At 41.9% G+C, this 14,068-nt stretch overlaps 1 protein-coding gene across 2 annotated transcripts in view; it reads right to left on the minus strand.

Annotated features, from left to right (window-relative positions):
* DOCK5 (dedicator of cytokinesis 5) overlaps positions 1 to 14,068 on the minus strand; it is a 69,517-nt gene that overhangs the window by 9,223 nt on the left and 46,226 nt on the right. Inside the window, exons 39-49 of one of the 2 annotated variants that reach the window (XM_074928737.1) lie at positions 13,354 to 13,458; positions 11,885 to 12,026; positions 9,418 to 9,499; positions 9,132 to 9,216; positions 8,253 to 8,343; positions 7,615 to 7,787; positions 5,472 to 5,555; positions 4,553 to 4,690; positions 4,278 to 4,444; positions 3,327 to 3,504; positions 820 to 958 (exon numbers count right to left, since the gene is read on the minus strand). In XM_074928737.1, the coding sequence (XP_074784838.1) occupies positions 820 to 958; positions 3,327 to 3,504; positions 4,278 to 4,444; positions 4,553 to 4,690; positions 5,472 to 5,555; positions 7,615 to 7,787; positions 8,253 to 8,343; positions 9,132 to 9,216; positions 9,418 to 9,499; positions 11,885 to 12,026; positions 13,354 to 13,458 (1,384 nt within the window). Of the gene's footprint in view, positions 1 to 819; positions 959 to 3,326; positions 3,505 to 4,277; positions 4,445 to 4,552; positions 4,691 to 5,471; positions 5,556 to 7,614; positions 7,792 to 8,252; positions 8,344 to 9,131; positions 9,217 to 9,417; positions 9,500 to 11,884; positions 12,027 to 13,353; positions 13,459 to 14,068 lie in introns of both variants that reach the window. The other variant, XM_074928736.1, reaches the window with a different exon arrangement.

The raw sequence follows: 14,068 nt of genomic DNA on the forward strand, positions 1-14,068 counted from the left end.
TAGAGAAAGGACAGTCAGGTCCTACATATGAATTTCTGTTGTTTTAAAGAAAGAGCGGTAGAGTGAGAAATGCAAAAGCAAGCAAGGAAGTTGTATGTTTTTACCTTAGCCATATTTATATGTTGCTTCAGAATTAACTACAGAACTTACTGGATACGCAAGGAAGGTAACTGCACAAGTTGTTCACTTTGCTAATTCTTCAAGACAAATTCCATCTCTTTCAGGTGTAACATTTATTAGCTGAGTTTCCGAGCTACGGAGAAACTTCTCCTGAGACTTTTTACCACGTGATGGGAGTGACTGTCCATGAATTAACAAAGCCTTCAGGGCTTGCCCAGAAAATTTAGCCATAGAGCTGACCAGAAATACCATGCTGGATTGATGCAGCTCCATCCTGTGAATTCAGAGGGGATGTTCCTCCAGGATGTGCTGTAACCACCTGACTGGATGAACTGACAAGCATCTACATTGATGGCATGTGACGTTCACCCTGAGGTTTAATACGCCTTCCCACAAGTCAATACAGGAGAAAACAAGCAACAAACTGAAAAAGATAAAAACTGTTCTCTGGAATTCCTCCTATATACTCATTTTGACAAGTGATATGTAAGTCACAAGTACGTGCATAGTGCCTTTGATAACACTGCCAGATTTTGTTATCTGACAAAAACTCTACAAATATTAACAGCCACTTTCTGTGAACTACTTCAGAGCAGTTCCTCCCTCCCCAGTGAGGTTACCTCAGCAAATATACAGCAATTCCAAGGACTGCAGGTAGTGCCCTGAAGGATGTGGCAATTGCTCTAGAATAGAACTTACTTTGGGTTCTTGGGGTTTTGGGGGTGATGGGTGGTGGGGTGCGAGGCGTTGACTGCTGGAGAGAAGAACCCTGAAGCAAAGTCAGTCTGTTGTCTCCTAACTGAAGACTCTTTGGCCTTTGTGCTTTTCCTGACATGCCCTGGTTGAAACAAAGAGTAAACAAAACCTTTAGAAGTCAGCAAGGTTGCTGCACACGTATCAGATATTCAGACCTGTCACAAAGGCATCAACATGCTCCAGAAAAGCCGTGCGTAAGAAAGGTGCATTCAGGTGAAACGTAAGAGTGAAGCCACTGCCCTGGCTAAGCCATGTCAAAAGGCATACGCTGGGCTCCTGTGACACATCCAGTCTTCTGTGGGACCTCACTAACTGGGTAGCCGTAGTAAATTGTTTTTAACAACCTTATTGTATTAACTAAGCGAAGACGTCAGGCTGAAAAACGGCTGCATTTGACTAGCAGTTCTGTGAATAAATTTTGGAGGGGAAAAAAAACCCAAAGTCTTTCCAAACAGAAAAAAAGATTAAATTCTGGGTGCAAGTCAGGACTGCTAATATCATCCAGTGCCTTCGGGCTCTGAAAGAAGTCTACTTCAGGCTTTACAGAGCAAATCCCTTGCATCTGGGACTCGGGAGACGTAGTTCCAACTCCTTCCAGCGCCACGTGTGTCCTCTGTGCTCTTCACTCAAATCACAAAGCCATCTGAATATGGTCCCAAGTGTCCAGGGCATGAATATTATGGTCCTCTGAAATATTAGTTTATTGCTTTTCAGAGAAGGCTGTCCCTCACACACGTAATTAAACTCACTGGGCTCTTTCAGAGATCAGTTCTCCACCGTTGAGCAGTTCAGTATTTCTCGCTGCTCAGAAGGGACCACACATGGGTGTACAGTGAATATAAAACTTATAAAAACCAAAGCTGTTGGACGTCCAGCAAGCCTTGGGTTCCCTCTGGCTTTCTAACTCCCAAGCAGCTTAGTCAAGAGCCACATAAAATCACTCTGCCCAATTCTCATACTGCACTATGTGGCTGTGGAACAGACCAGCTATAAAAACCAGCTTTCCCTGTCCTTTGCGATGTTCTTAAACATGATTATAACCCTCGACCGCTCATTCGCTTCAGTAAGCTGATCACACACGTAATTTTCCCTCAGAGATACGGGGGGGAGAAGGGAGGGTGGGTCTTCTGTCTTGCATCTCTCAGCTCTCTGCAATGCAAAGTCTTGGACAGAGATGCCTTACTGCCCTAGTGAACTGGTCGATACTAACAGGCTTTCTCCCAGATCTTTTCCCTCTAGTTTTACTTAATAAAGTGATCAGCAGCTGACATCACACTTTGTGGGTTAAACCCATTTAATTCAATGGCAGCTCTTCCAGAGGCAGAGGGCCAGGCCTCCTGAACCACTAATATTTACAACCCCAGATTTTCCTCTGGAGTGGAAAGCCTGTCAATACCAAATGACACGATTCTAGAACCACAGTTCCCCTTTTTATAAATATTCTGCAGGCTCCAAGTGCTGGCAGCACTGCTCAGATTTGATGAGAATTCCTGAATATATAGCAGCACAACCTGTTCCTGCCAAATTCAGCTGAGATCTTGGGAGAGAAAGGGAAACAGAAGAACTCATGTTTTCTCATTATTTACACAGCCCATGTTAAGTCAAATTAGTATCACTGAGCCACCACCTTAATTACTCAGATGCCTAATTCTCACAGTGTAACATAGTCTTTGCATAAATCGGGATAATACTCCAAGGTCATACAACTCTACTTTGGGGCTGAAATTTATCTGTTTGTATTAGGTGATCACTCTGAATCCCACTGTCAACTTTAACGCCTAACAGTCTCCCATATATTCCTCCTTACAAGACTCCTGTGGGGGTACAGATTCTCTTTTATTCCTCTCTTGCAAATAATTTGCACAAGGAGTAAACACTCCCGCCCTCATGCAGGAGGTCTGGAGCAGAGTACAAACTGGAAGAGCGAGTTTTTCAAAGTCCCAAACTGGTGACTTAACTACCAGCTCTTTTTTTTTTTTTTTTTTTTTTTTCAACTCCCCAATCTATCAAGCTGATCTTCACCTTGCAGTACATTTGATTTGTGCAGTGATGCTGACTGATAGCAGCTGAACATCTGGCTTGCCAGCTGGATTTTTGAGTGGGCTTGCAGTATCTGCTTGCTCCAACAAAAACAGAACAATCCTACATGGTGCTGAGCGCATCACGCAGTCCTCTGCTCTGACAAGAAATGAGGGCACTGAGCACCTAGATGAAACATCAGTGCCTCATGTTTCCAGTCTGCACCTTAAGCCAAACTGCAGTTTGGTCTGTGACACAAATTTTCCAAATCAAAAAAGCAAGAATTACTCAGATGACCAAGGCTTTTGGTATTTGAACCCCTCCCACTACTTAATGAAGTTCCCAATGACAAACATGGCCGAAAGCAACGGAAACACTAAAATCTCCTGCTGTGGATTTTATTATTGCTTTTTTTTTTTTTTTTTTTTTACCATTTTGGAAGTCAGTTCCATTTCTGGCTCCTTCTCTACAATAACCTGAGACTTGCTAATACTCCAGTCCTTCCGCTTGAGTTTGCTAATCCGGTTATCACCATCCTCTTTCATGGGCAGTTCCTCAGCTCTGGAAGCTGTTGAGATTCTTCTCTCCAAGAGAGGCTCCAGAATCGATCTGTGGCCCACACCAAAAGAGTGAAAAGTTATGAAACATTAGTCCATCAGACATTTAAAGCACTGTCTGTTAAAAAGCTGTGATCTCTTAGTTTACATAAGAGATTATTGTGAAAAACTGAGTTATGACCGTGGAATTTTCAGTGAGATTTCTGCTCCTAAGTCCCTCCGGCAATTCTGTCTTATGTACAGGCTAAAGTGGGATCTACTTGCAGAGGGAGCCAGACCTGCATTTTATGCTGAACCTTGCCACCGAGTCTGCTGTGTGACTTTGAGCAAGTCACCTCAACTCCCTGGTTCTCACAGATGCAAATTAGATGTAGAGAAGTACCATCAGGAGACCCTTCCACATGTGGCAGCCCCTTTTAATGCCATGCATGCAGCTGCAAACAGCTGGTGGAACAAGTACCATACCTCTTTGCAGACCACATCAAACTAAATTACCTTGTAGTATCTTACACCTCTGTTCTCCAGCACTCCTGAGAAACAGGAGTGCTCATCTGAAATACACTGCCTCCATCCCTCTTCAGTATCACGCAGATAATTGGGACTCCAGAGACACACAGTTGTGGGTTCAATTCCCAGCACTATCCCTAGCTGTGGCTCAAACTCCCTCTCTGCAAAATGCAATAACAACGTCAGCCTCCATTTAAAGTTTTAAACAGGTAGGTATTACTGTTGTGTGTGGAATAAATCTTCCATTTTAAGAGTAACTAATTCCAGCAAAGGCATATCCCCACTCTTGTAAATCACATGTAAAGGCTGATTACGAACCCATCTGAACCCGGTCTGGAGGAAGTGCTATCAGATGACGTGGAAGATGAAGAGACCACAGAAGACGCCACAGATGTGACAGAGAGCCGTCTCAGCGTGGAAGACATGATATAGGGCAACACGACAGAGCCTGACCTGCTCTGTTTCCTTTCGGTGAGGGAGGGAGGCTGCAGACAAACACGCTTGTGATAAATCATGTAACACTAACTCACAAGTGGGAAAGGGGAGAGCTGTGCTGCTTTAAGGCAAAACACTAAAGAACCAGGTAGGCTTACCAAAGTTATCACACCATACTGCTTCTCCACCTTCTTCTTCAGCTCCCTGAAACAGGCTGTCAGTCTGTCATGCAGAGGCTTCAGCTGTTCTGTCAGCTTCTCACCATGGATCCTAATCCCTTCTGCCAACAACGGCATCTGAAAGGAGGAACAAAATTAAGCTACAAAAGGACAAACCAGCTCTCCTGTTCCAGGCAGGAATTTTCTATGCATGTTACACATCTCAGACTCCAATCAATGCGATTTGAGTTTGCAGAGGCAAAAAAAGCAATCATACAGTAGAGAAGCTCAGCCACTGACTCGTAACTTGTGACACTGCAGTAAACTGTTTGTTTGAGCTTCATGTGTTCAAGACACACAAACACCTTCCCCATCTGTACCGACGGTTCTCTCTTCCCGACTCAGATTCCACATTCTGCTTTGGAAAACACAGCGTGGTAAATGTTGGAGTATCACTTCTTCGCTTCCGAAGCTGTATGATAGTGGGGGAGCTTTAACTGGGCTCTGTTGTGTGGAAACACGTAAAAACTGGTCTGCAGGGATGGAATTTGCATAACAAGAAAACAGGGCAATTTTTCATTGCTATGTAGGTCCAAATAGGCAACTTTCAGGGTCAGACTGACAAAACACTAGGTGTGATGATTTAATGAAAAGGTAACAGACACTTTGTTACACTCATAAGGCAAAAATCTGCAACTTTGGCAAATATTTCAGAATAGTATTTCAGAGCAACACAAGCTACATGGAACATTCTAGATGTCAATTTTAGAATACGGCAGCTTCCTTAAAATAAAAAACAACTGTGCACATATCCAGACTGTTCTTATAGCATTTATCTGCGTTACTGTTCCAAAACAACAATTCTGGAAAAACATCTGCACTCACATGCAGTGCTTCCACTTCTTTCCCAATATCATACCTGTAGAGCAATTAGGTGCTTAAGCAGTTCAATTTTATCTTGATCTTCAGGACGTTCTTGAAGATACTTCTCTGTGAAAAAGGCCTGAAAGGAAAGAGAGATATAACAGACACTACGTTGCTTTCACAGTTCACTCTGAGTGAAAGATCCCTGTACTTTAAAAGCAATTCATTGCCATTATTCCTCACACTAAAACCAAGTTTTGTCCCTCAGCTTTGTGTCAAGGAGATAGCAAAGAATTTTGTTATTTGTTGAGAACAAAATAGACTTTTATGTTTAAAATAAAAAGGTTTTTTTGTTTGTTTTTTTCAGTGAAACAGAGATATGTAAAACAAGTAACTTCACTGGAAGGGTTTTCTTCAATTCCAATGCCCTTCTCATAGAACAGTCTGGATCTGAATAACTAATAATTACTTGTCGCTCAAATGCGAGTAGCAGAGCAGTCTCTTGAGTTCTCACTTCAAAAAGCCTCTTTCATTTTTAGCACTGAGTGACCCACAGTACACAGTGACATATAAACAACCTCAGCTGCGGAAAGGTGAACGGGGCATCTCCTGCCTGCAATTTCCTCTATGATTTAAGCCCTTAAGTACAAGGTTTTCACATGGGGCTTGTTACTAAGACACTGTAGAAATAAAGACTGTGTTGAGATTTTGACTCACAGTTTTGATTCAACAAAGCACCTTTAGTCTGTGCTTCTTATGTGTTTACCTTTAATTAACAGAATCTGTTATCGGTTTAAAGTTGAACAAACACAACTACACTTTCCTGGACTGAAGCCTTAAAATTGTGCCAATTCACATTCTGTGCTACAGTGTATTGCATTGAAACGTATCACAATTCCTGGTCAGAAGAATTTAATTTTTCTTTTTCCTAGATAAAATCCCTAATAATTTTTCATTTGGTTTTAAAACGCGTCTCTGATCTATCTCAGCCTCTGCATATATTTCTTAGTTCTGGGTTCCATTAACTGGACTGTATGTACAAGTGTTTATAGGCCTAGTGGTATGATTCTGAAAAAGGCTGATGTCAAGAGGAGGTTAGCCCGTGAAAGGACTGCCGGGTAGGTCCCAGTGGATTTTTCTTGCAAGTGTTTAATTATTGCAAGAAGAAAGCCCATGTTAAAAACGCAGACTTTGGCTTTTGGCTACAATGAAACAATTAAAACTCAAGATTTTAGCCGCCCACAAAAGCCAAATGTTCTGTCCTGATCTTCAGTTGAAATAGGAAAATATGAACCAGAAATGAGTATTTCCAGATGTGGTTACGGATACTTTGTGTTTCCTAGTTTTAACTGCTTTCCCACTTTCGTAATTCTAAACTTTATGTCAACCTTAATTCATAAAATGGGAGGATTTAAGGCCAAATTCAGCCCTGGCAAAGTATGCAACTCCTCTGGAATCAGCAGAGTTAGACCCCAGATAAATCAGACCCTCTCCCATTTAACTTTTGCACTTCATTTCATGTGACTGGAACACATCTGAGAAGAATTACATGTGTTTTAACACCAGTTTATGGAAATAAGCAATATATTTTGTGCTGGGAATACCAACATTAGATGCTGGGAATAAACAGCTTAAGTTAAACATCACAAAAAAAAAAAAGGAAGAATGTACGCCGTTCAACTGAAGTCAACTAAATAAACCTGGGTAGGGAATACTGCTTTTTTTCCTGTAATATATGCTCTTGCTGCAAGACTCTAAAGACAAATTATCTGCTGGAAAGAGAAATCCTCATTTGCCTTACCATTTGATATTAATCAATGCAGAAAGGCTAGCTCTTATGCTTGTCTTTGTTAACTTCCACCGTTCATTGGGCTGACCAAGCACCTCAATGCCCCCACGAGGTAAGATCATGTTATTATCACCACTGTAAATGAGGCCCAAAAGAGCTGGATCATTCATCTCTGTGGCAACACACAGCACTAAAACTAAACACTGAAGATCTGGGGGGTTTCCACCTTGCAGTCTCATGGAAATCTTTTTTCTCCTCTTTTTTGAGCTCTGAACATGCAGGTACAGCTACAGAACACACTATGTCTGAGTAACAGCTGAAAATTCAACTTGGATCTCCCATGTTTCAAGCCAGGTCTTCAACACTGTAGAGGTCAACAGACTGAGGTAGAGATAAATGTGAGAAAGACCTTTTCGTAGTTGGTGTATCCCCCCATGACCGCGGGGTCCACAATCCCGTTCAGGAGCATAGAGAGAGGATGTACAGGAAGACTCCGGTCCCAGACATGCTGCTGGACAATGTTGCTGATTTTCTCATTGGTTAGCTCCATGGTTTCTATGGCATTCTCCAAGGGGCTGACCTCTTCCTGACAGAAAGAAGAAACAGAATAAATCTTCGTTCACCTCCACTGAACATGAAGTTAAATAATGCCTCGTATATGAATGGCAACTCAATAGTTTCCAGCAGAGGATTTTGGACCCCCTGGGCTAACTAGGTTGTCATCTGGAGATGAATGCAAGAATGATCCTACAACTTAACCTGAAGGATCAACAGTTTAGGACTTGGCTGGAGAGTATGTTACACAAGTAACCACTCTCCCAAGCATTACACAGTCAATGTAGAACTTTGCAGCCTTGGGTAGAGCTGTCTGCAAAATGGCATAAAAAGACAAGCACATCAAAAAAGATAGACATTTCCTTTTATCTGAAGCAGAAGTTATTGGTGTGCCACGTCCAAGAGTGGAAGAACTAGTAGCCCTAACTGTCACAAGACTCTTTACTTCATGAAAGACTGGTGGGGGGATGAGACTCAGCCCATGTGCAGAACTCACCGTTGTAACCTGTTTGACTTCAAACCACTTGAGGATGCCTGGAAAAGAATACGCTGTCGTGTAGGTTGTCCTTTCTATCCACATATTCTAGTGAGAGAAGGAAAAAAAATCCCAAGATGTAAGGAAAATATCAGCCTTGCAATTCAATTCTCTTCCAAGGTAGAGCATGGAACCAGGCTTCCAGCACTACCCAGCAGAACTTACACTATGATTTTCACCTTCACTAACTGGGATGGAAGCCAGTGTTTTTGGCAAGAAATACCACACGTATTTAAATGGTACCAACACCTCCAGCAGCAGGCTGTTACCCTCCACGTGGACCACTATCAGCAGGACTGAGATCATGGTGTATGTAGCCAGAGCTCTACGCAACAGGCCCAACCACCACCTGTGAGCAACAGCAGGCCTCACAGGCAGCAAGGAAACAGCCTGTTACCCTACACCCACGGCTCGCTCTCCACTGCAAATCTTAAAAATTGGCCTGAAGCTGAACTGATCCTTCATGGTTAGAGGCTGGCCTCCTTAAGGACAGCTACAACATTCATCATCTACCAGGCACACAGCTGTACTCTGTAGGAAGCTGCGTCAGACAGCACAATATTTATAGATTCTAGATCAAGGATTTTGAACGTTACAACTTCAGCTACAGAGCCCCTTGACATTATTACATTGGCTTTATGTAAAGATTGCAATGCGAAGCGCAGCCCTTTGTTTCTCCTACATTTTAATAGCAAAACTCCATTGCCACAGGTGGAGGAAAAAAAAAAAATCGTGTGTCGTTCAAAATGCCACCAACAAAATAAATAAATGCATAAAACAGTCTTCTCATAGCACAGACACCCAAGGCAGCTGGCATCAAAAGCGAAAGGACTCACAGAAAACTCGTTGTCTGGATCTTTTTCTCCTTTCCTGACCGGTCGGGAGTGTGTGAACTGCTGCACCTCGTTTGCTCTGTAGTAGCTGGAAAGAAACAGAGTAAATGATGAGCCTACTCACCTCCCATCCTCCTTACACAAATGTTCTTCTGTTTCCTCCCCAAACCAAGCAAATTTAAACAGGACTGTGAAACATTTACACAAGATACAAAGGCACTCCATCTTGTGCTTAGGCTAGTTGAGAAAAATACAGAGGTAATATTGAGGGAAAAGGAAAAGAAATTACTTTAAGATCTGTTCAGGAACAGGTTTATCTTTATAATTAGGTGGCAGGTTCATCACAGGCTTCACAATAAAGCACTGCACATCTGAGCAGCTATAGTTAAGGATGAAAAACTATGAATCCTTTTGGGAAAACAGGAGAGGGAGAGAAATACCCTTCCTGTTTTCATCAAATGTCAGAATTCTCAACAATTCCCTGCGCTCTTGTCAAGTTTGAAGAAAAATACTTACTAGTTCATCAACAATCACAGACATTATATTGCTTCTTGTAGTTTGTATGCTACTCATGAACTCAAAACCCAAAAAGATAAGGGCTGTACAAACAGTTCCTACTATTGAAATTCCCTGGTGAAATGCCTGGGAAGCCTGGGTGCTACTGATTTCTACTTTGGGGACAGGAAAACAATATTCTGTACTAGGTTCTGTAATGGATGTGCCTGTCTCTTCTCTCTGTCCCATCACCCCACGGTTATTTGTCAGATTCCTCCAGCACAGTGAAGCTGTCCCTCCCTCCCACTTCTTAGATCAATAAAGCTAAGTGAAGAAAGTAGGCTGGTTTTAATCAGTGAATATCTACTTCACCTTCAGCTTTAGCACCTGTGAACTAAGATAGAAATGAAAAATAAAAGTTAGTAATAGTATCCCCAAGCACAACAGCTTAGCATGTTATTCCTTCTCCAGAGTTCTGTTTTAAGGACTGTATTGAGGGCTTTACAGAAGTAAAAACCTGGATGGAAAAGGAAAGCATAAACAATTTGACAATTGCTGTGAACCACCTACCAATTGCACTCGAAATGGCAGTGTTTTACCGGCGGGTAGGGTAGCCCCATACATCCTTTATTTCACTGAGGGTAGTTCAAGCAAAGGCAAGGTCATTCTGCCTGCACTGAAGAGCCAGCTGGATGGCAGCCAAATCTGAACCCAAAACCGCATCGCCACCTTAGATCAAGCACCGAGCCCAAGCTAATGGAGTCTTTCTCTCAGGAGAGCTTATTAGCTTGGGCTCCGTGCCATGCTAAGCATGCTATACAGCTTCCAGTTCAGAACTGGTGGAAGATGGAGCCTTTGTATGTGTGTAGGCATTCCCTGAGACTGGGCACGGCTCACTGGTATCTCCAGTACATTGTTATGCTACAACCAAAGGGTGAACAAGGCATTTTATCATAGAAGAGCAAGGAAACAGACTGTAAGCAAAAGTAAAAAAGAGCCTGAGACAACGGAGGTTAAAAAAGCATGAAATTAAACTACAGAACCATCAACCCCTGCCTAACACAACAGTGATTTGGGCACTCAAACTTCTCATCTTTTCAGAAGGTGTTTGTAAGAGTCCGAGAAGAACCTGTACCAAATCCAAGCTATGCAGCTGCTCCCCTTTATAATGGGGCTATGCCAAAGACCCGGAACCAAACACCCCCAAACTTTTGGAAGAGTTCAGATCTGGATCCAAATTTTGCAGTTCAGGTTCATCTTGAGCCAAAAACATTAGAACAAACACAAACAGATGCAAAGGAAGTAGCTGAAACAAAGCAGCAACAGAAGAGGCATTTTTTGATACCAAGTTCGGTCTTGAATGGATTTTAATTTCCTATGTGGATTTAGTGCTTGGCAGGCTTATTGCAAGCGAAGCATCTGGTATCACTGCTTGAGTTGTGCCTTTGCACACAGACTTTTACGGCCAAAATGGACCATCAGATTCTCTAGTCTGGCCTGAATAACACTGGCTTGTATAACACAGGCTAGAAGCCCAGTAACTTGGTTTCTACTGATGTACATCTTCTAGGAGCACACCTGCCATAGACTGGAAGTCACAAACAAGAACCTGAAGCATCTTCACTAGGTTGTACTTGGTCATGCTCACAATTAAGAGAAAGAGGATCTTAAACCTAGTGGTGTGCTCTGATGCAGAGTTTGGAGTTTCACCAGCATAAAGAAATAATAATTTTTATTTAATTTTTTGTTAAATAGAAGGGCTGTTCACCCAACCACCTTCACCAACATAATCACTTCACACTTCTTACAAAGTGACTTCCAGAGAGAAAAAAACCAATCACCCAGCCACTTCATAAATGCTGGTTAACAGCAAGCAGGAAGAGTGCTTCCACTTTCTGTGTATCCCACTTTCACTGCTTGTATTTTACCTCTTTCACCTAGAAATATCAAACTGGATCACACCTATACTACAGCAGTCAGCACCACCTGCTTGAGAAGGTGGCACAAGAAATCCTGACCTGCAGCCTGTTAAGGTTTCATCCTAACAGCAACTAGTTTGACAATATCAAGCTGTCTCTCTTTTTCAATGTGTTTAAGTTCACTACTGCAATACTGGATAGTCTCATTTTTATGCCCAGTGCCTGCCTTTGAAGTCCCCCTGGAACAAAGCTCCTAGATTATTATTGTTGTTTACCAATTCCGTTATTCTAGGAAAGAGGCAGATCTTGAATGTGCCAAAAAGTATTAAAACCAAAAGATACACTGTTTAGGAGAAGACTTGATCTCTTCTCCTGGAGGGGCAGTGCTGGTCATCTTCTCAGCACTAGGAAACTGGGTCAAAAGCTTCAGGTTGAAGTCCTCCCTTCGTTCATACTCTTTGCCACGGTAGATAAAAATTTTATTCTGTGGGTAGCAGAAGAAAAAAAGAGAATTAACACTCAACAAAGCAATGAGAAAGAGCTTTCCAAACAGACACAGAGTAGTCTCAGAGATCCTAGTTTGTATGAAGGGCTGTCTCCTAGTTTAACAGACAGTTGGAACACGTGAGAGAAGAAACACAGGCTGGAGCGAGAACACAGCAACTCTCAGAGCAAGGCCCTGCAAGGGCAACCTCATACTTGTGTAGAAAATTCACTGTTCCACATACAAGCGTTATTGAACAGGTTCATGCTTTCTGGCACTCTAAGAACTCACCCATTCAACACAGAAAATCTCAGTCAGGGGACGGATTTTAAGAAAACATGTGTGTCAAAAAGTTCTTTAATGTGGGGAACAGCACGCTCCTTGCCAGACCACTTTTGGTGTGAGTTAACTGAGGGATCTCCCTATGCACAAAGACATGAGTTTTACCTCCGTTCCGTTAATGACCCTCTTGAACTACTGTTAACAAAACAGCCAGCTATGGCAGTTCTGCACTACAGACTTAAAGAGCAGACCACGGCCAATTATTTTTCCAAACTGGCCACCAAGCAGTGGTGGTTTCTAGAAGGAATGGATTCAAAAACATGACCTGGAGGCGAAAGCCTTCTCTGTCATCCACTTACACAGTTCCAAGTTAACATTTTCATTTTTCTTTAAGCTCGGCTTCCATTTAAGGCCAGCAAATTCAAACAACACCAGTCTGAAAATGTAAATGTTCCTTAAGTAATAGTCAGGAATATTTTCTAGTATGCTGCACCCTGGCCATCTGACTCACCCTGGTTAGATTCTTGTATTACAGCTAGCATGGATTAGCAATACTTAGCAGCAATCTCAAACAGGAAGCACCTCTGCATTTTAATTCTGCGTGGGACAGACTCTCACTAATGTACTTGAGCACTGAAATGATCCACGTCCTGAAAATTAGGTTGATTCAGGCTGAAAAGCAACGGGATAAATTCTTTACAAGCTAAACATTTTCTAATGGCAACAATCATATTTCTGAGGAGCGTATAGGGCACAAACACAAAAGTCAGATTCTGTTTAAGTCCATATAAGAACACACCAACCATCTAACAAACCCTATTGCAATGCACTAACTTTATCAGAGCTGGTAACACAAAAAAATCTGGTCTCTTTACTTGTCTTTTTTTATACACTGAAATGCTTTGAAATCCTTAAGGGATTTAGATCTCTCAGTGTCATTCAAAGGAAAAAGAGTTTGGCATGTGAATCGTCTTGGAAGCTCTGCAAAAGTTGTGACTTTTAGGGTACCCACCACTCCAGAGCTTGAGCGCTGAAGAATTCTTACCCGGAGGAAAGAGGGGAAACCCTGACCATAGTATCCAACAGCAAAGTACTCTGGTTGTGGTCTCATTGCCTTCATAATATTCTCATAAAAAGTAGCTCGTTTTTTCTGAAAAAGAAAGGCACCAGCATTTTCACTTTGGAGCATTCAAGGTTACTGCCAGACTGTAGCTCGCATTCCCTGCGACAATTCCTGATCTATTAGTTCTCCCCTACAGAATACTTTTTACAATTTTTTTTTTTTTGATACTCTATCTCATACTTATCCATTTACTTGGTTAAATATTTGGCTTGTCTGGGCCAGAATCAACTTCATTTCCTGGTCTGCAAACATGAGAACAATGCCATGTTTTTTAGGATTCCAGAAGGATACTTGAAATCCTTAACTATTGCAACACAAATTAAAAATAAATATGTTCTGAAACTGAGTAGACACAAATGGTGACAAATGTCAGAGAACTGGCAGAAATAAAACTGGGCAGATGATTCTCATATGAAAGAACATAAAGACCATCTGGTTACATCTTTAACCACTAAAAAACATAATTCAGAACCAAAATGATTCTATAGTTCTGTTTTCATCCACAGTAGTTTTACCACAGAAGTAACAAGGTGATGAGATTTACGGAGCCTGAAAGTACACCATGCAAATGTTACCTTATTTGATTAACACCAAGAATGCAAAACATCTGCTCACGATATTGTCAGGCTAATTACAA

This window comes from Athene noctua, chromosome 28 (genome assembly GCF_965140245.1).
Source record: "Athene noctua chromosome 28, bAthNoc1.hap1.1, whole genome shotgun sequence".
Classification (NCBI taxonomy): Eukaryota; Metazoa; Chordata; class Aves; order Strigiformes; family Strigidae; genus Athene; species Athene noctua.